This window comes from Maylandia zebra, linkage group LG2 (assembly GCF_041146795.1).
Source record: "Maylandia zebra isolate NMK-2024a linkage group LG2, Mzebra_GT3a, whole genome shotgun sequence".
NCBI classification, from domain to species: Eukaryota; Metazoa; Chordata; class Actinopteri; order Cichliformes; family Cichlidae; genus Maylandia; species Maylandia zebra.
In genome coordinates this window covers 46,506,176-46,527,227 of record NC_135168.1, presented here as the reverse complement: position 1 = coordinate 46,527,227, position 21,052 = coordinate 46,506,176, and the positions used below count along the sequence as shown (strand labels likewise).

At 41.1% G+C, this 21,052-nt stretch overlaps 1 protein-coding gene across 7 annotated transcripts in view; it reads right to left on the bottom strand.

Annotated features, from left to right (window-relative positions):
• Nucleotides 1-660: 660 nt before the first annotated feature.
• pcdh19 (protocadherin 19) overlaps nucleotides 661-21,052 on the bottom strand; it is a 52,009-nt gene continuing 31,617 nt past the window's right edge. For all 7 annotated transcript variants that reach the window (XM_076875679.1, XM_004545784.4, XM_076875667.1 and 4 more), the window contains exon 5: nucleotides 661-3,376. In XM_076875679.1, coding sequence (XP_076731794.1) covers nucleotides 2,817-3,376 — 560 coding nt within the window. In that variant the 3' untranslated portion in view covers nucleotides 661-2,816. The remainder of the gene's footprint in view (nucleotides 3,377-21,052) is intronic.

The window sequence follows — 21,052 nt, the reverse complement described above, 5'->3', positions numbered from 1 at the left end:
GCATCTGGCTCTTCAGTCGAGAAGGGCCAGATGGTCTCGGAAATGGTCTCAGTGGAAGCGCGGCTGTCAAGAAGCCGTTCTTAAGAAAGGGAAACAGGAGAACAGGGCGCGGTACACGTACAGTGGAAGCTCTGTCATGGTATTGGGGATCTTGTCAAAATTGATGGAATTCTGAACATAAAGAAGTACTGTCAAATTTGGATCCACCATGCAATACCACCTGGAAAGTTTCTGATTGACAGTGGCTTCATTTTTCAGCATGACAATAATACTGAACACACTGCTGCCAGTGCAGTGAATTTATACCTGGATAGAAAAACACACAATGGAACACTATCAGTCACAGCCTGGCCTCAGAGCCTAGACCTCAACATTATTGAAGCGGTATGGTGTAATCTTGACACAGAAGGAAACAAAAGAAAAAACTATTCCCAAAGACGACCTAAAGAAGTAATGAGAAAGCTCAGCAAAATAAAAAAGGGGAAGTGGCTCAATCCTTTTGCACAGTACTATACTTATAGCACTGTGATGGATAAAGTTCAGCTGAGAACTTCTTTCAGTACACAAAGACACAATGGTTGTTAAGAAGCAGTGGATTCAAATTTCAGTTCAACCCGAAATTTCACCGGTGTCGAGTAAAAACAAGAAAACAAAGCAGAGAACATTTAATAGTTTAATTATAAGCTGCTGTATACATTCAGTGATTATTCCGATTTTCATGTTGCCAGAAGCCATGGGTGAGACCAGCAAAACATTCAGCTACAGAGATCTAGTTTGTTGTATGCAATTTGTCCATTTTCATTCATATTTTTCCACATTGTACATAGTTTACTGCAAAGCAACATAAAACCACATTGCTGATGTGCAACACGGTTCTTCCAAGACCTTAGTTCCCTCTCGCATGATTCCACCCAGTCTGTTGTGTGGTGCTCATAGTAAGGGAGAGCCCTGCTTATGCCACTGTGGTCTCAACCTTAGCTTTGAGATCAGGAGAACACAGATGGTACAGGGTGACAGCAGTGCTGAGTAAAGCTAATCTGCACATCACAATGCCCTCATCTGAAGTTGGAAAAGTCTTTTTTTCCCCATGTGATTGGGCCATATAGGAAAGCCAACCTATTACACAGATAAAATAGGTGGAACCTCGTTGCAGCCTGGAGAACACTGGAAGCTGTTCTTCCTCCTTTGATACTGAGATGAAGCAACATCCTGCAATCATTAAGGTTGTGTTTGCATCTTTTTTGGTTTCTTTTGCTATCTCACTCTAAGCTCATTGAACTGACACACTAATGTTGGTGCTGAAATCGCTTTTTTTTTTGTCGTTGTTGTTTTATGTAATTTTTTTTGTCTTTTTACATTTTCTGGTAGCCCACACAGAAACTGGATGGCACAAGAACTGACCAATAAGAAACTCTTTACAACAAGGTAGACTGCAAGTCAACAGTTGCCAGGGATCACACAGTAAACAAAAAAAAAATCCAAGTTTTGAACATAAACAACAAAAAAAAACCCCCAAAACAAATCCGGTTCAATATAAAAGCAAAAGACAAATGAACGAAAAGCAAGTTAATTTCAAGTATAACTTACTGATAAAATAACTACACAGCATTAAATATTCTCATTATACATTTTAAATTATTTATAAAATATATTTTGGCATATATGTTTTTTTTATTTTTGTGTTTGTGTAACAAACGCTACTGTAGCTTCAGTTGAACACCAATGTTTATTCATTTTTTTTCTCTTGAAACAAAACATTAAAGGGATTGTCACATAACAACAGGTTATTAAAAATGATAATAGTAAACCCTATACAGAGTTTCACATAGCAAGACATGAGTGACGATCCCTTCTATCCTAGCCCCATAGTCAAAAGTCAAAAAAAGTACAAGACCAAAGCACAAAGTTCTAATTTGTGCTCCACTGGCTACAATCAAGGTTGGGCACAGGAGATTTCAAAAGCAGAAAGTCTTTTTTTTGTTTCATACAACGCAATTTGATCACAAGTATCTGTCTGTCCCCACCTCCTGCAGTCAGAGCGGCTTGGCAGACAACGAGAGTTCAATCAGCTCCATCCGTGATAAAATATAAATACTGTAAGGACCTCACAGTCTGATGACACGAGGATGTCCTCAGGGACATGCAGAGAAAGTTTCTCTTATTTGTCAGGGACAGGAAGACATGAGACCGGGAGGCCTCACCTTCCTTCTCCTGAATGCACTGCAAACTTCTGAAGGAGTAAATTGATGATATTTTTGGATGAATCCTGTGTGTATTTGTTTTTGTTTATTACAGTGACAGAACTCTATACAAAGGAACAAAGAGCGATTTTGGCAGCTAAAACAGACTGCAAAACCAAAGAAGGCAAATATCAGTTCGTGATACAAAAGTAGTTCAAAAGGCATAACTGTACGTATGAACTGGCACCTCAGGTGTCCAAACATGTAAAGTCCTGCTTTGGGTCGAGGGCTGGAGAGCTCCACTGGCCGTGTCCATGCAGTCGGCAGTAACCTGCCTGTCCACTCATCGCAGGCTGATAGAAAGAAATCTGAACAAAAAGCAAACAAGGAAAAAGTACTGCGACTACAACGAAGCCACATCCACTACCTGGGCCTGAGCACACAACTAGCTGCAGCATACGTCAGTTTATCTTCAGCCCAGGCTGGTTTTTCAATTTTGTATACTGCAAATGGGTGTGTCTCTCTACTGCCACAGCCAGATTTTCTTCTGTGTATACACAGCTATTGCGGGGTATATATATGTGAGTTTACACTGGATGTGTGTATACATGTTGGTGTGTGTCACAGAGAAGCTTGCTAAAGCACAATGTCCTTCAGGCGCTTGCTGCTGGGGGATTCCTTGTCTCGGCCGTCGTGGAGAAGCGTGTTGATCTCCCTTACAGCCGGCTCACTGTCCTTCCCCTCCGGCTGCCGCAGCAGGCTGTGGTTGGCGATTCGCTCTGCGTCACGGCATTTAAGCGTGTTGTAGGCAGATGACGGCTTGCACATTGGGCTCTTCAGGTGCACAGGGGAAGTGATGGGACTGGCCGCCTCCCGCCCATTGCCAGCTTCACGAACAGCCCCTCCATTGGCCTTGGGGCTACACACCTGAGACTCCTGAGTCCGCTTTCCCTTTATGTCTCCTCGTTCCACATCTTCAGACCCATCCTTGCCAAAGGTGGCAAAAGTCCTCTTTGTTGTGCCATCCTCATAGTGTGGCACGTCCACCGTGGTCGCCTCGATAGACAAAGCGATGACGTTGCGAGCGTGCTCGGGTGACTTGGCGCGTGCTGGGACTGTAACGCGAGGCATCCAGCAGCGGTCAGAGTGGCCTAGGATCCGACACTCATCCTGGCAGTGAAAGCCCTCACTGGGATCTGTGGGGAAATAAAGAGACAACCTAATTGTTATATTTGTTCTTAAAGTTAATTGATTTTCGTCTTTATTCTGATAATCCCCTCACAATTTAAGTATGTCAGAATTGACTTGAAAAACACATGAAAACTCAGTTAAGCATTACTAAATGATTTTTTTGCAATCTACATGAGCGCAATATTGCACTCCCTTTAACACTACTCCATGATAACTAGGGCTGGATGTTAGGGGCACGTCTAATATGCCAATTAAATTATGAATTGTTAAATCAAAAGTCCATTTGCAGCTGTTGTATAATTGAGTTTTCTGTAGCAACATTAGATGAAAGGCAGGTTTAAACATTGCAATCAGATATCTCACAAAGACACCAGACGAGTTGCGGTGCCGCTGCACGGTTCATATCTCTCTCCCTCTTTGTTTCTGTCATCTGGCGCCGGGTTATAAATATGTAATGATGTTTAACGCTGAAGTGAAAAAAAGATTTGTCTGAGTCTGTATAACTGCGTCTTCTGCATTTTGTTGTGTTGAGGGAAAAACATTTAAGAACATTTCTGCATCATTATAACAACAAAAGGAGCCGAAGTCTCTCAAACTCAAATGCTTTAATTCTTGTTTGTTCTTTAACAGTCCAAAGAGCAGTACTCAGAAATCTCATGTACACATAATTTTGTTTGTCCTCTGTCAATTTCATTTAGAAAATGTTCACGGTGTCACATTTCTAGCTTTAGCAGCAGAACGTTGATATTTTTTGGAAAATTTCAAACAAAACTCATTTTTCCTAAACCTCGATATGAAACCGAACCCCCCACCTGCTTCTTAGGAAGAAACCTGCCACACACATGCACAGTGACATATTTCTTTTCTCCCCTACTGCTTGTTTTACTCTAAGCAAGAGCCATCCTACTTTTCAGAGGCCCAAGGTGACAAGAAGGGATCGTGAGAGGGATTGCGATCGACCCAAATGCATACACTTACATCTGGCAATCGCAGCTTGACAGATCACCTAATTAAAATCACTAATGATCTGTTTTTCTCTCTTCTTTTCTGTACTCATGAGAGGCACCTCTGCTAAGGCCCCGGGGATCGATATTTAAAGACTGGAGACAGGCTTTTCAGGAGCAGATATGCCAGAGTTGTCTCTCATAAAGTATAATCTGATGAGACTGACAGATATGACCGGTTACCATGTCATGGAATAACTGAATGAGTATGTTAGGGATATCACGAGCTGTCTTAAAATTGTGAAGGAATCATCGCCTATGGGCACCGAAATCGCAAGCCATGAGTTACCAATGTCCATATGACAGAAGAGGATTTCTCTCATCATGTCTGTCTAATTGTGCACAGGCTGACATGCACTGACATGACATTCTCTCTCAAATGAATGTGGATGAAGAAATCCCGTTGTCTTTGAAGCATCTGAACTATACTTCACAGTAACAATTTAAGTACACACAATTTAATAATATGTAAAATGCATTTTTGAATTATTATCACCCAATACTATCCAAATTATACGTAACAGGCATAACGAGGCTGCTTTATTTAATTACCATACATTTAAGCTCATTTGATGAGGCCAAGAAGCAATAATGTGTGAAAACTGAATATTTCCCACTAGTTATAGTCCTGCATCTATGGAAATGACAATGATTGCTGATTGGTCCACGAAACTGCAATGGCAGCAATCAGGGAGACAAAAGGCATTGAGTTGGGGGTTTTGTTTAAACATTTCCAATCAGGATGTAATAATGCAATCACAACAGAAAGTAATTTTTTCCAGGTACCAAGAACATAATAGAGGATGATGAATAGAAAAATAAATAAACATAAAAAAGCACAATTTCAAAGCCTTTTTAACCCCGCGTAACTGCTTTACCTGTAACGGCACTTTAAAACGCATTTTTTTAAATATATAAATATATAAACTCGAAGAGGCAATGTAAAGATAATTGTTCACATGAGCATTTAGTGCTCTTATTGAAAACTTTTGTTTTACATTCATTCAAAAGTTGAGCTCTATATTTAGCAATCTGAAATCTCACCAAAATTCTTGTTTGGCATGTTTGACAAAGTAGATCTTTTGCTGCACTGATTAAAAATTTACAAGCATCTCGGTAATGAATTCAATTTCCTCTAAACCCTTTGGCTTATTTCTATAGCCTAAAGCACTTTCTAAGGCGTGAAAAGCCTTGAGGCACAAAGAAACATACACAAGTTGTATGCTCTCTACTGCGCCGTGCGTGCAAATGCAGTGAATGCCATTTCTCTCCTTTCCTTTAGGGGTCTATGAGCGAGCAACTGGGTTGTAAATGACATTGTTATGAAAGCCAAGTGCTATTAACACTCACACATCCTGCCTTTCCTTGCAGCTTCATAAAACGCAGATGTTGCTCTAAAAGGCCCCAAAAACTGGAGGAGACAAAATTTAAATGAAAAAAGTGACAGGCCATCGACCTTTAACAAAACGTAATCTCCTCCCATTAAAAGATAAGAGAAAAACAAGCTTGTGTAAGGTAGGAGATGAATTAAAGGCTTTTACAGCACTGCTTAGATTTAGAAGTCAACAAGTACAGAATAGAAGACAGTAAAGGCCCTCCTGCTGTGCATGTGTATTCAAAGTTATCAGGAAAATAAGCTTGCCAATCAGCTCCAGGAACAGATTTAGAGTACGGAACAGAGAAGGATGTCATTGGGAGCATTTCCGATCCACAAAATTAATTACGAAGGGAGCTCCACCAGGAGGTACAGGCTGGGCTGCAGATTTTGTGTGTGTGTGTGTGTGTCTGATTTGTTCATTTAAAATATTGTGCAATATAATGGTAATAAAGTACAACTCTAATCATGTATCAAGATCACAACACTACTATTATATCAAACATGCTGCACTCTAATGTTGACTCCAAGGTAGTAGAAAGGACTTTATATATAGGATTGAAAATATGAAATTAAAAAAATAAAACATGTGCAAAAGCTAAAGTCTCCTGATAGGACTCCATGTTTTTTCTGTTTGTAGTTATAGCACCAATTTGCATCAACACAGGGTGAAAAACCCATGCTTCCTTCCATCTCATCTTGCATCTGTTACCTGCCGGCAGCCGATTCTGTCCTGTCTATTTGACTCAATCAGATGAAGGTGTCTGAACTTCAGCTTACAGCAGACAGATCTTCAGTTTCAGCGAGGGAATCCCACATCCTGACAAGCTCGTTGCTCAGTTTACCCTTGTGCACTGCGTATAATGATCCCTTCATGTTATGCAGCTGCAGGTGCTATTTGTTTGTTGCTAATGTAGCAAGAAAAGAAGAATCAGCAAAAAGACTAAAATCCACTGACACAAAAGGGAAGGGATGCGTTCACTGAGCGAGACGCCTCCCCGTATAATTCCCTGAGCTTTCGCCAGCTATTCTACGTCCTGTTTGCCTGACTCGGAAAACGCAAACGCTTATCCCTCCAAAAGTAGCGCACACAGCCTGAAGGTAGAAAATGATGATGTAATCCTGTAAAATCAGCGTAAGCAGCGGCAAAACAGAGAATACCAGTTTGGAGGGGCAGAGACAGGGTTGAGTAGATATGAACCAGATTCAGGTGACAAAATCATAATTCTGTATGTCTTAGTTTGACTACCACAAGACAACTGGGAACTGCAGTATGACACGATGCAGTCAGTTTGGTTTTACAGGATGATAAACCCTAAAAAGAATTATGAACAGCAGTGCAGGAACAGCAGTACGGTATGATAAATCATCTTACTAAGAGTGCCACTTGTGGCTTAAACTACTTTTGTTTGTACTTCCTCTATATGTGACATTTTTGATGCAGAAGAAACAATGCATTTCAACTGATGGTCTTATGAAAACAGATGCTACTCAACAGACATCCAGACAGCATCACAGCTTCCTGTGATGGAACTGTTATGAAAGGAAATAATGTAGACTAATTTAAACCTCGCTATGCTTTACTTATGGCCTCCACAGACTTTACCAATTCCCTTTGATTTCTTTTGCTTGTTTTTCTGTTGTTACCTTATTGTCTTTGATATTAATCCCCATTAAATATTCAGTAACAACGCTACCAAATAGTCTGAAAAGATCAAACAGCACACAACAACACTGCCATTATGCTACGTGCCCCTTTTCATTGGTTGGGAGTACAGGTGTAAAATCCAAAAATCGACTCATAAGTTATAAACACGATCGAAGGCCTAAGGAGTCAAAATTTCTTGTCGTGTGTGTGTGTTTTCATTTAAAGCTTTTCATTTGCAGCTAAAATGTCCACTTTTCTGGTCTCATCTTGGTATGCCACAGTATCTTTAACAATGAGAGGGCTGTTTTCTAATTGCTACTCCATATTAATTTTCCATCCTGGCAGTCACATGGCAAAGCATGATTAAATCTAAATTGTTACTACAGAGTCTTGATGGAGCCTGTAATGCAAAAGCTGATGAAAGCGTCACAAGGGAGAGAAAAAATACTGCACGAACAGAAAAGACGGTGCCTGTCTGTGGTTGGTTAGAGTTCAAAATATGCTCAAGAACTAACAGGTTTGGTCCTCTCCGATCCTAACACAACAAATAGAGCTTAACATCTAGTCTGTCCTAACTACAGCAAAGGACAGTTCTACGGCCAGCTGAGGCTGAGGCTTGGCCAAGCAGCCTCCTACACTACTCACAAGGGAGAGTCCAAGCACTGCTGTCATCCCAGCCAGCCAATTCAGTCTGTGGGCCATAAATCAGCCTTGAGGCTTGGCTCCTGCGGGAGCAGCAAGATGGAGTGTGATGGTCTTGTTTTTACAAACAGTAGAGGGGCACCCTTACTGCGCCACGTAAGCCATCATTCTCTGCACAGCATCGAGTCCTCTCCTTCTCCCTACAGCATCTGGTTCAGTCACATCAAGCTATCCCCCCCACCCCCCGAAACGTCTAATTCATCCCTCACAGCTCCCTGCACAAGGCCATCCTTTATGCGTCCCCTCCTTTTGTCTTGCTCTTTCATCTAATCAGTTCTACTGTCTCATATACGTTGATGTAATTAAATGAATCCTTCACCCAAAAACCTTCTCTAATTTCTGCCTATCTGTTCAGAATTCCTTCAGTTCTGCCGGTCAAATATTAATTGTCAAGAAAATTAGACACACTGTGTGGCCTTGTTAGCACTGTCTTATGACTGTTAAAGCCGGGGGTTCATAGGGCCGTCGTTCTATTTCTGAGCATTAGTAGCAGTCAATTTATCAAGAACACATTCACTGCCTAATACATCCCGCGCTGCACTGAGTGTCTGACAGCTTGTCACTACTACCAGGCCTACTTATGTCTTTCCGAAAACCTGATGTAAGATGGCAAGTTAACTTCATTTTGAGCCAGTCTTACGCTTTCTGTTCTTTGGAAATGCTTGTCAATAATTGTTCTAAATGCTAGCAACAGTACGTGCCAAATTCTGCAAATTTTTACTTCCACCGTATGCTCGCTTCCCTTGCTGCTGGCCCATCCAGCAACGCTAGAGCTTTCTATAATGGGTCTGGGTATAAAGAATGAATTTCCAAAGTGGTGTTGACAAACAATGCACTTGCCTCTAAATTGGTACAAACGGCATCTGTTTAACAGCTGTGTAACAGCAGCGGGATGAAAAAAGTGATCACTATGCTGTTTTATAAATCACTATGTCATCGCAGAGCAGTGTTTTGTTCAAAAGCAGGACCACTAGCCAATGGACTGCTTGATGTAGTGGAAACGATGTGAACTGGTTGTCATTATGACATACGTGGGTGGGCTGGTTTCCATGCCCTGGCAACACATGCTGTCTTGCTGAGAGAATTGTCTCACCTTATTGTGGCCTACTCCTACCATAGCTGGCTCCTAGAGGTTGCAGTGTCTCAGGAACAGTTTTAAAGGCTCTAAAAGTATTACCCTCGGCTCGGGTCATGACATAAAGAACATTTGAAGGGGCATGATTTACAGTGTTCAGGTCTTGTTTGAACAGACATCAGAATTTATGCCCTGGTTTTCATATAGTACATCAGCCAGTGACCATTTAACTCTCTCCACAGGCACTCTGGACTAGATTTAACCCAGACAGAAGCGCATAAAGAGCTAAGCCCAGTTGTACACAGCTGTACTGTGTTAAAGAGGCAGTAAAAAGGTTCTTAACACAGGCTCCATCACCAGAACAATACACTTACATGTTCACAGAATTCCATAAAAATAAGGCCAGGATCGTGTCTGGCAGAAAAGTACCCCACGCTTCAGCCACAGTGCCAATTCATACAACATGTGATGACACTAAGTGGACACTAAAATTCATATCATTATGATATCCATATCCCACAATTATTCTGTTCAGGTTTTGCTGTTGTAATCAAACCACCATCCTTAGGGCTAATTGGCATTATTGTTAAAGAACTATATAAATAAATAAATAAATAAATACAGCACTTGGACTTTAAAATTCCAGTTGCATTTCAGATACTGAAAGGTTACTGAAAGCAGATTGGATTTTAATTATATATTTCCCTAATTCTGTACAGTGAATAGACGATAAAAAAATCTGTACTGTACACGTGGTTCTTCTTCTGCGAGATAATGATGCCAACCGCAACACTGTCATAGGAAAAAAGAAATCAGCTTAATAACTTTACTGAACTAAATTGGATAATTTTGTGGACATATAACTTTCCCGAGGAAAAAAAACAGAAAAACTAATCAGGGATATAATTTGGTGATGAATTTCATCAGATAAATTTCATCTCTGGATTGGAAGTGTTTTAAATGGATGATTATTTTAAAATATATAATATGCAATTAAAGTCGAAATTAATCTTAAACTTGGGCTCATCTCATTCACATAATTTGATGTATTTCCAATTGAAAAAGCATTTGGTGGCAGGGGGGAGCTCATGCATGAAGGAATCTTTCAAAGGTGCCAGCAACAAAACTGCAGTTTTCCTAATTGGAAAAGCACTGTAAAGCATTTAAAAAGCTTTGCTTTATTATTACCATATTTTTCTATTATCAAGACAAATTGTAAGAATTGTTAGTCTGTACTATTCTCAGTTCTCTTGGATCCCGACTTTCAAAAAGCAGGTAGCATGTTTCAGAATTACAATATTTGCGTTTGGTTTTTTTAACCTACAAACAAGAAGCAACACAATCCCAATGAGTGATTTAAAGATCTCTTTGTAAAGCGACTGCATCGGCAAGTGTATGCATTTAAATAGAGTGTTTTACCATGACGTGATGCACTTTGCAAAAATCGCACGGTGAATTTTGGCCTTGTAAAGTCTGAGCAGCTAAATTGCCCTTCTAATGACGAGCTTCAAATTAACCTGTACTCAGGCGCTGAATGCCCCCAACAACAATATAATACGCCCCTCAAACTCAGCACAGCAGGCTGCCGGCGTCCCTGTTGCAAACTGCCCACTCCACAATGCCAGCCAGCCAGACCGCCTGCCTGCCTGCCTCTGTCTGCTTGGCTCGTTTCCCCTACAATGCATCTGCAGAGGACATCTTTAAATACACTGGAACAAATGCAGCATTTCTGTGTTTAAGCTTGACCGAGCTAGCGAGCTAATTTGCTCCTAAACCCTTGAGTCTGGGAGAAGCAAAGGGGCACACTCTTAAATTACATCAATGAATGGGGTTGGAGCATAGATGAAAGCTACTGTACGTGGTGAGTGGGGATGGAGAGAAAAAGAGCCGGAGAGTCGGCTTAAGGATAGAAGCACTATGGACTATTGTTATATTTTGTCCAATCTGTAAGGTAAAAACAGATGTCACTGCGATCTATGGCTGACAATTAAATATTCTTCAAGGAAACCAAAATATAAGTCTAATAAAAAAGTAATGGTTCCACATAAGAGAAAAGATAAAGCGCTAATGTCAAGGTAATAGCACACTTCAACACAGAAAACATTGCTTTGTGTGCTATGGGGCTTTTAGTGAATAGGAAGTCCAATTCATTGCTTTATTCACAAATATCAAGGATTCTAACTCTATTTTTATTTATTTATTATTCTTATTCTTGGTGCAAACATTTCTCACAGTGAGAAAAGATTACTTTTTCACCTCTTAAGTGTTATTTCTTTTAGCCATCTGAAATGCCCACTATCCTTCAACACTTGTATCCAAACAACTGGGGATGGCACACCGGGCAGAAAACCAATATCTTGGATTTCCTCTCCCTCTGTGAGCTTCTGCTTTGCCTCAAAAGACTGGCCTTACATAATTAATATAAAGTGAACTTGTCATAGAAGTACCAGCATGACTCCTGCTCTCTCGTGTTCTTGTGTTTTCAAAATTTTCCTTCCTTTAAAAAAAAAAGGAAGAAAGAAAAGAAACACATTTTGCAAAATAGGACAGTATGCATTATGGGCAGGTTATTACGTAATACAGTAAGAGGAGGTGGGTCACCACGGAGAAAAGCGGGTCACGGCTTGGGAAAAAAAACAAATGAAAAAAATAATTACACAGTTTTCTCCACCTGAATAGTCAACATCACTTAGCAGCAAATAAAAGAAATCAGACAAACACAGCAAGGTCTCCACTGTGTTGAGATGCATTAGATTTCCACCTACTGGGTAGAAGAAACGCACGAAGGAGGCCTTCCAACACTTTCTAATGCTCTTCCATTTCTCTGTCACAAAGGCCAATCTGTTTGGCATCTGGGAGGCATTCTGATCCTCTCCCAGGTTCTCCATTATCCACCGCAGTGAGCTTTGCACCATGATACCACTTAATATAAGACAGTCAGAACCAATGTCTGTAGCATTAGCCACCCACCCAGTGCTACACTGTATAGAGGAGTGACACTGGTGAGGCTACAGCTTGTATCTAAGACACAGATCGAAATGGAGGTGGTAGACTGGCCTGAAGAAAAGAGAAAGAGCTAATAAGCACATCTTTTCTGATTTAAGGAACATGACTATAGCATACATAAGGATGATAGCAGGGGCCTGACACAGTGCTAGTAATTGGATTTCTCAGCCCCTGTGCCCACTCGTGATAACATGAAAAGTCCTTATGTGTGGCAAGAGAGCAAGGTGCAGCAGAGTGGAAGTGACAGGTGTCAAAGATCCAATTCCCCTGCTCCTCTCCATCTTTGAGTTCCTTTTCTCTAGAGACAGCTGAGGAACAACTTGCCCTGTGGTAAAGCCAAACACAAGCTTGACATTCAGTTGCAAATCCAAGGTAGTTAAACCTATGTAAAGTGGAACAGAGGGGGAGGAAGGGTGGTATTAGTGGGGGGTCTCTAAGCACTGTGGGTATAAGAGGTCATGGCCTGATTGCTTGCTTTATTTATTTTCTGATGCTGATGTGAGCTGAATACAGACGAGCACTGGATTTCTAAGATGAGCTGGAGAACACACAAAGGAGCCTGAGACCCCCCGCTGCATCTCGGGGGGTCGTGGAGGATACGGCCGCGGTCCCCTCGCTGTCCTCTCCGTGCATTTGGAACTCATCCTTAACGAGGACTGCACGAGAAGAGGCACATCATTAAAAAAAGCCATTCTGGGACATTCCTGTCCGCCATTAAACGTAACAACCGACCTCTCTCATTATCTTTTATCCTCCCCTTTAAAGAGGTGGGGTACAGAGTGGTATAAAAACTCAAATTTGGCTGCCAAGATGCAGCGAATTCTCTCTCTCGTTCAATTATACATAAAAGGAACAACATAAAAAAACCTCCTGGAATTTATCACAAGCATTTTTCTTTATATTATAAACCCTATCTCTGAAACTAAGCAGATTAATGTTAACAGTTACTCCAGTATTTACATGTTTCGCGCTAACCTGATTTTACATAATATACTAATGTGAAATGATAATTAGGTTAATGCCCAGAAAGATATGTGGTAGCCTTAAGCAAATATCTTTTTAGCGGCATAATACAAAAATAGAGGGCCTTTGTGAATATTCTTTTTTTAATGCTGATAAATTTACTTAATTTGATTATCCACCACCGCCAGATACACCACAACGGAGAAACACCGCTCTGAGTCAGTTCAGTTCTTGACCTTTCTCACCAGTGAACTAAGTCCAAGCAGAGTGAATCCAGGGTGTGCATGCCAGAGTAGCTCAGATTAAATTCAATGTGATGTTCAGGTTATGTGCTCTAAAATCTGATCCTCACTCAGCGCAGAAGACCCCTTTAAGATAAGCAGTAATATATGCTTTTTTAATCTGAACGACTAAAATTACTAAGGTGCGCATTAATTCACTAAGTCAGAAATAAACAGAGCACAGAGGATTATGAAGACGTGTCGAAAGACAAAATGCCCGCAAGGCATTGTGGAACCTGGTGGCCAAGAACAGGCTGGGGGATGCTATCTGCATCCACACATATCTCAGCAGCTTCCCCCTCTCCATTACTCTGATCTCCCTCTTTCATCAATAGTTTATATTCTGGGCTACTAGCAGCCGCACAGTACCTACCACTGTTGAGGCTGACTCAAAATGTTCAATTACAACACACTGAGCTCATCTCTGCAAGGTCATCTCGGGGACAGAGAGGGGAACACTGACACTAATTGGTAAATGAAAGATAGTAATGATAGTGCTGGTTTTCTATGACTTCCCTTTAACCTCTGCTTAACTACTTTTAGAGTACAAATCCAGTGCGCACAAGCTTCCGTGTTGTTTTACAGCATATGCAAAGTCTCGAGAAGAGAAATCCTGCATTTCTAAAAGTAAAATGTTACAGAATAAATCATTCTCGTTGAATATACATGAGGAGAGCAAACTATGGAAATATTATGGCACTCTGCCTGAGGTAGTAACCTTTTTGTTGCCACGACGGAGAAGGACGACATAACTTTACATATTACCGCTACATATTCCATCTGAGCTATAATGTTGTCAGGAGAAAGAAGGTGATGAGAACTAAGATAAAAATCAGGATGGAGAAGACAAAGGCATCGGGGGTAGACAGTGAAATGAAAGGAAAAATAAAAGATGAAATCTCAAATGGATTAAGGAGGATGGGAGTGCTGTGTTTTTTTCCCACAGAAAGGAAGTAATAGGGGTTAAAAAAAGAAATGCACATCGCTGCAGCACAGGAGACCCCCCCCCCTCTCTCTCTTCCTCCCTTACCCCAGCTGCAGTGATAAATGTCTCTTTGTATTCTGGACAGAAAACTGCAGGCTACAATGTACTTGTCAAAAGACAGCTGATTTTCCCCTTAAACAGAGCAGAATATATTCTTAATCTTTCCTTTCACACGGGGAGAAGATAAAAGAAAGGCCTCGTGCCAAGACACTTAAAGCCCAGGAAATCTCCCTCCATTCACTACACGTTTGTGTGGCGCGCAGTTATGAATGTGTTCCTGTGTGTACAATATACGTGTTTGCAGCAGCAGGTGTAGATATAGCATGTGCAACTGCATGCTGTTTGTACTTTTCCTAAATTTCTCAGCATCCTTAATCCCCGCAGTGAAGCCATAGTTCCACTATGAGGGCTCCTAAATGGAAGTCAGTGCTACAGGTAATGGAGCTGATTATAGCTATCTGGGCTGTGGGCCAGCTGCCAGACTCTGCCCTGCCTGGAGGGAGCACAGGCCGCCTGGTGTCTGATATCCTGGGATCCCTGTAATACAAGCCTTGCTTTGGCAGTCACTCTGTGACTATCCTGCCCACTTCCAGCCACACATCAAGGCTCCTTTGAGTTTGTCTATGTGTATAGTATGTCCTCATCAGGCTGTTTACTCAACAAAGGATCAGACTGGAGTCGTACAATTTCAGCAGCAAAGCTGTGGTAAGTCATGCTTTCAAAGGACTTTTGTGGGCTCGTGATAGGACCTCATGTTGTCAACAGAGGATCAGGCTCTGCTGCAGAATTATAGTATCAGCTGTTTTCTAAACAAAGTGTAGAATGCTTCTGGTGGCGAACTTACTCAAACAAACTGCATTCCCGACACAACACACAACAATGGCTAATCAGCTGGGAATGCATCCCCCCCCAACATAAACCTTTCAGCTGACCAGCAGCCAGTAGGGTTAACACAGTAATCCCCCGCCCTTATTTCCACTAAATTTCACAATAAGGATATTTACCGCAGTGCTGGGCATCAAGTGTTAAAACATGGTATGCTAGTCCCATTAATTTATCGTTGCAGGTGGGACAGCACGGTGCAACAGGTCCTTACATTTAAGTAAATGAAAAAAACATCAGTGATCACAACAAAAGACTATAAATGCTTAAAGTCCCTTAAGTATAAAACATACTCTGTAATACTATGAGTGGTATAAACGGAGGTCCACTTCTATTTTATGACATGACAGCGCCATGATTAAGACTTGGTTAATCAAAAATGTGACTTGTGACAAATGCCTTGGTATTTCTTTGTGATGCTCTTTGTGATCTTTGTCTTGAAAGGTGCTGTAGAAATAAACTTTTACTTTACTTTACTAGGGGAGGTTTAGTCATGAAATCCCTGGGGGGCACTTTGTCGTAATGTCTTTACGTGTACCACAACAATCTTTTGGAATTTTTAAAAAAAAAGGCCTCTTTGTTAAATATTGATATTAACAGCTCTACTCTCTACAGATTTTGCTGCTCTAAATAAAATCGCTTATTTTCCTGACAAATTTCCATAACATCTCGAGAGCTTTGTCCGCGGTCAGTTGTTGAAATGTCACCGTCGCCCTTGTGAAGAAGTGACAATAACTTTTACTTTGCAGGTAACAAAAACACGCAGCAACCATGGAAATTGGAAACTGAGTACATTTAAAGGAGATGTAAATGAGTGCATTTCAAGGAGAAATTACATTTTGCATTTGCTGCATTATACTGTGGCGGGGGTTGTGGGTGAAACGTGCAAATAGGGCTCTTTGTTTTGCTGAGTCGACTTTACGTGAAAATAAGGTGAGATAGTGATCTCCCAACCCCTCGGGAGAAAATCACAAAAACGTGTCAAAATAAAGATACAACAATAAGCTAAAACATCAAAAAAGCTCCAAAGCCCTCTGTTTTTATGTAAAAATTAAATGCCTTTATTCTCAAGGCCTTAGAGGGTTTTTTTATTTTAGCTCATGTGCCCCTTACAAAGAGCACCACAAATGGATGTTTTTTAAATCCAGGAAGGATTCAATTCAATTCTGAAGATACTGAAAAAGATAAATGAAAAAAAGGGTGTTATCTTAATTTTTAATATCATTATTACATCGTAGAAACAACAAAAAGTGAAGTAATGAGCGGCGTGCTGATGTCACCCTCCAGAAAGATCGAAGGTGTAAAATGTTTTAATTCTAGTTATATAATTACAAAATGATTCATCGTACTTAATAACATCAAATCGATCAATTGGCAATTGATTTTTTACAATTTCATTTTAGCACAAATGAGGCTGCAGTTGTTTAGTCATACAGCCCCTGCTTTAACACCGTGTTTAAAATGGCTTGCGGTGCAGGAGAGGTTATGGCATGTGGTGATCTCAGAGAATTATAAGGACAATATCGCGGCTGTAAAAATGGCTGCTGCCTCGGTTCCTCAAACGAGGACCAGAATCAGTCAGAGCCACAAAAAAGCAGGTAGACTGGAGACACACACACCACAGCTCGGCATCTTGCAATTCACTCTATTTCCCCCAAACTTCTAGTATTTCACTCTTGTGCCATCTCTTTATCTTTCTCCCTCCTCTCCCTCTCTCTCGTTCCCATTCTTTCCCTGATTAACCTTTAAAGACACACACTTGCAGCCTCACACACACTCAACACGCTGTGCACACACTCTCGAACAGGTTTAAAATTCAGGTACTCTCTCCTCTCTCTTTATTACACACTCGGCCCCCATCAACTTCTGCACATTACCTGTTCTTAATCTCCCTCCCTCTGTCTGGGATCATCCTGATCCCCCTGTTTTCCCATCTGCTGTCGATTGGGGCCCAGCTTTGCTAGGTGTTCAACAAACAACGGTGATTCACTTGGTTTCTGCGGAGATTATTAACACACCTAGCATGCCACAGCATCATGAATAAGCAATGGAGATCCGGAGCCCTATTTTCTCTCTGCCTCTGTGTTTCCTCCCTCTCTCTCCCCCCTCTCTCTCTTGCCCTGCCGCGTTGTGAACTGAATGCCAGGATTGTCTAGAAAATGAGCTGTCAGTGGAGGGCCTGCAATGAGATACATCAGGCTCATTGTGAGCCCTAGAAAATAATGAACTATTCCCATTTCTCTCTCTGATATGTTCAATACGCTATCCATGACAAGTGCAAAGAGATAAGCAGTCCCCTCTTGAGCTGATTAAATACACTGGGTATATTCAGGAGAGCTTTGGCAGAGTGTAGGTTCAGGGGATGCCATTATAGAATTATAACATTACTATATGTTTGCAGTTGATGGTGGAAATTAAGATCCTTTGCATGCCCTTTTTGTGTGTGTCTGCAGTAGCTGAGAAAGAGCAGCTAGAGGTAATGTTGCTCGCAGAAATTTAACAAAAAGCACCACGTTTTCTTAAATTCCTCTTTGGGTGTCTTTGCTGTTTGTATATAAATTGTTGGAGTGGTTTAGGCCTCAGGATTTCTTTTAAATTAGAGGACAAATAAGAGCAGTGTTTTCAGTACAGATTTAGACTCTTCTTCACAGTGTGACACAGAAAGAAAATCCTCAGACCTTTTTTTAACAACACGCAAAAATTAGGCAGCTGTTTTACATTATTAGGTGTAATTTCAATGTGACAGAGCCAAGACTTCACAGTCACCGAATTTTATTCAGCGACGTAAACAAGATTAAAAAAAAAATAGAAAGAAATTTAAGCCCAGACGGACACAGCATGAAATTACATCTTTTTTCTTTAATTCTCCGCAGCTCGGAGGCAAAAATCTACATCCAGGTTGTTCATTACAGAGTTCACTACACCTGCTTGCAAGCACTCTCTGGTGTGCTTGAGCATGCAGTGTGTTTGTACTCTATCTTCCTTAATGCTTGTAATGCTCTGAGCTCTTTGTCACTGTCAGCCATTTTACCTCCACTGGTTCCACATTAGATTAGACAAATCCAAATCAAAATGGATGGTCCCAGTATAGAGTTTATATGTTAATCTGATCGTAAAGTATCATAACGCAACACGTGCCATTGCCAGCCTGAATTACAACAAGGATTTTGATGCTTAATTCAATCAAATGTTGTTTGAGAATCAGTCAAACCCTCTAGCACGTTACCTCTGAGTGAGAGAAAGGGAAAAAAATCATTCCCACCTGTCACAGAGATTGTTTCTTCTTTTCCTCTTTTTATTTTCTCTCGCTAAGACTGCTTACTAGACTCTCAGCTCATCTCTCAATCTCTGTCTCCCTCACACACAGACTCTGGCTCGCTCTCCCCTTCTCGTGTTGTCAGCACAGCCCTGTTCCTGTTGCCTTCCTGATTCTGACACCTGTCAGCATTTTCGTTAGTAGATCAGAGAACTGCAAACTAGAAATGTTCCCGTGGTGAATTTAGGGCAAGTTTGCAGCAGGAACATGTGAGATGCCTTTACTCTTTCTTTAATTCAACAGGGAAAGGGAACTGCTTGACTGGCACAAAGTTGGGAGATGTGGGCTGGAGATGTTTGCAGTCAGTAGATGGAAACAGAAGAGAAAATAAAGATGGAGAGACATATGGAGGGAGAGAGAAAAAGCGAAAGAAAATCAATTAGGAACAGTGAAACCCTGTGGATCTGCTGATGGAAGAAGGGAATACGGAGAATTTTGCAGCCCACGGAGGGGGCTTCCATTCCTGGGTTCCAGCTTCAGGCACACCCCCACAGGGAGCTAACAGATAGATGAGAGATATTCTCTGGAGGTGGAGGCCAAGGAATATGTCAGAAATAAAAGAGGCCTGTTCCCTGCTCTGGCTAATTGAGCAGTCTTAGATCCCTTTGAGTTTAATAAGCCAAGAGAAAGTGATTTTATTTGAAGAACACTTACACGTTGACCTGGATACAATTCCAAAAGTGAGATCACAAAAATCTAAAGCCACAGATCGGACACTGTAAAATGACATCGTGCCCCCACCATTCCCCCCGCAGAGATAACTCGAGCGATTTAGCGTTACATGAATCTTAATCCTTGAAATCCACGGCTCATCCATATCCATGTGAATTAAAATGTGAGCTATGACAATCAAAGGATGTCAAAAAAATAGATTAAGCCCCCTTTGTCACAGCTCCTTTAGAGTCGTCTCCTTTGCTTCTCCCTTGACACTAATAGTTCTACAGAGCTAAAGCTAGCATGTCGCACATTTCAACCAAATCCCCCCAACTTCACAGACATGCCTATAAAGATAACGAAGAATTCATTTTATATAGCTGCTCTTCTCAATTTATAGTTGCAGCGATATCATTCATTTCTATTCTGTTGGCAGATACGAGGGGGGCCATTACATGTTAAAGATATCTCTTCCTTTATAGATTTTAAGAGATTTAATGTCATTTGTTCTTCAGATACTTCCTTAATCTAATCCACTGGGTGAGGATAGTTAAGGTCAGGTTTTCAAAAAGAGTACATACACACGTCTTTTTAGATTCTTGGCAGCGATTCAGCAAATTCACTCAGATTTAAGTCGAAAGTCTCTTCACAAGCACTTTGCTCAAAGTTACCTTGGTATTTGCTCGTGCAGGAACAATGAATAATGTTGTTGAAAAGGCATTACTGACAAAAAAGGCATACAACAGATGGACAAAAGCCAAATATGAAACTCCTAAATTGCTTTAGGTGGGGAAAATGCCCGCGTTGATATGGTGCCGGGCTAGTTAGCAGCTGAATCTCATCACGCGAATGGATTCCCGCATGAAAGTCAACAAGATGACATGGATGCAGGGCCGTTGTGTAACCGTAACAGATTGTCTCCTGGGCAAACAACATCTTTACATGACACTGGGAATAGTAAACGTTTGCACTGTAAAAGCCCGAGAGTTTAACCCTACCTCCCTTCCCGTTTCGGCTTCCTTTTGTTCTCAGCGCTTATCAACACAAGAAAACAGAACAATAAAAAACACACAAAAAACAAGCTTCTTCTCTCCTCAGCTTGTGCGTGTTGTTGTCCTTTGGCAATTGTAGTCTCTCAACATGTTTTGTGCTTTTGCTGGCAGGAGAGGTGCACTATACAACACAGTTACTCCCAGAAGACATCTAAACAGCGGGGTGTTTAGTGAACATGCCTATTTGTTTTCTGACAATTCCCTCCACTCACTCACCAGAACTGGCAGATAGTGTCCATTTTTGTCAATTAAAACAGATGAGCTCAACTACTTCTATATTGTAGAAACCTTTCTGCCTTTGTACTCAAGACACTTTAAGCAGAAGGGGAGAAAAAAAGCGTGAAAACGAAAAAGCTGGCCTTCTCCTGAGAAACAACAACAACAAAAAAGAAGAGGATATTGTCAAATCCTGATACGCCAGGAGACAGGACCATGCATCATGGCGAACCAGCCCATAATGTCATCCTACCATGCCCTTTACCCGTGTAATTAGACCGTTGAGATTGCAATAGAAAGATGATTTCATTTGGAATGTCATTACATTTCCGCATGCGATCTTTGCCCAATTTATTTAATAGTTATAACCGCCCTCTCATTACTTTGTGGTGTGACCACTGCTGCAGAATGACTACCAAAAGCAATGGGAAAATAGATTCCACTGAGGTATTTTGTTGTCGCTAAAGAAAAATCAGAGGCCAAACGTGAGTCTGGAGCTAAAAGTGATTAAATTAATAATAA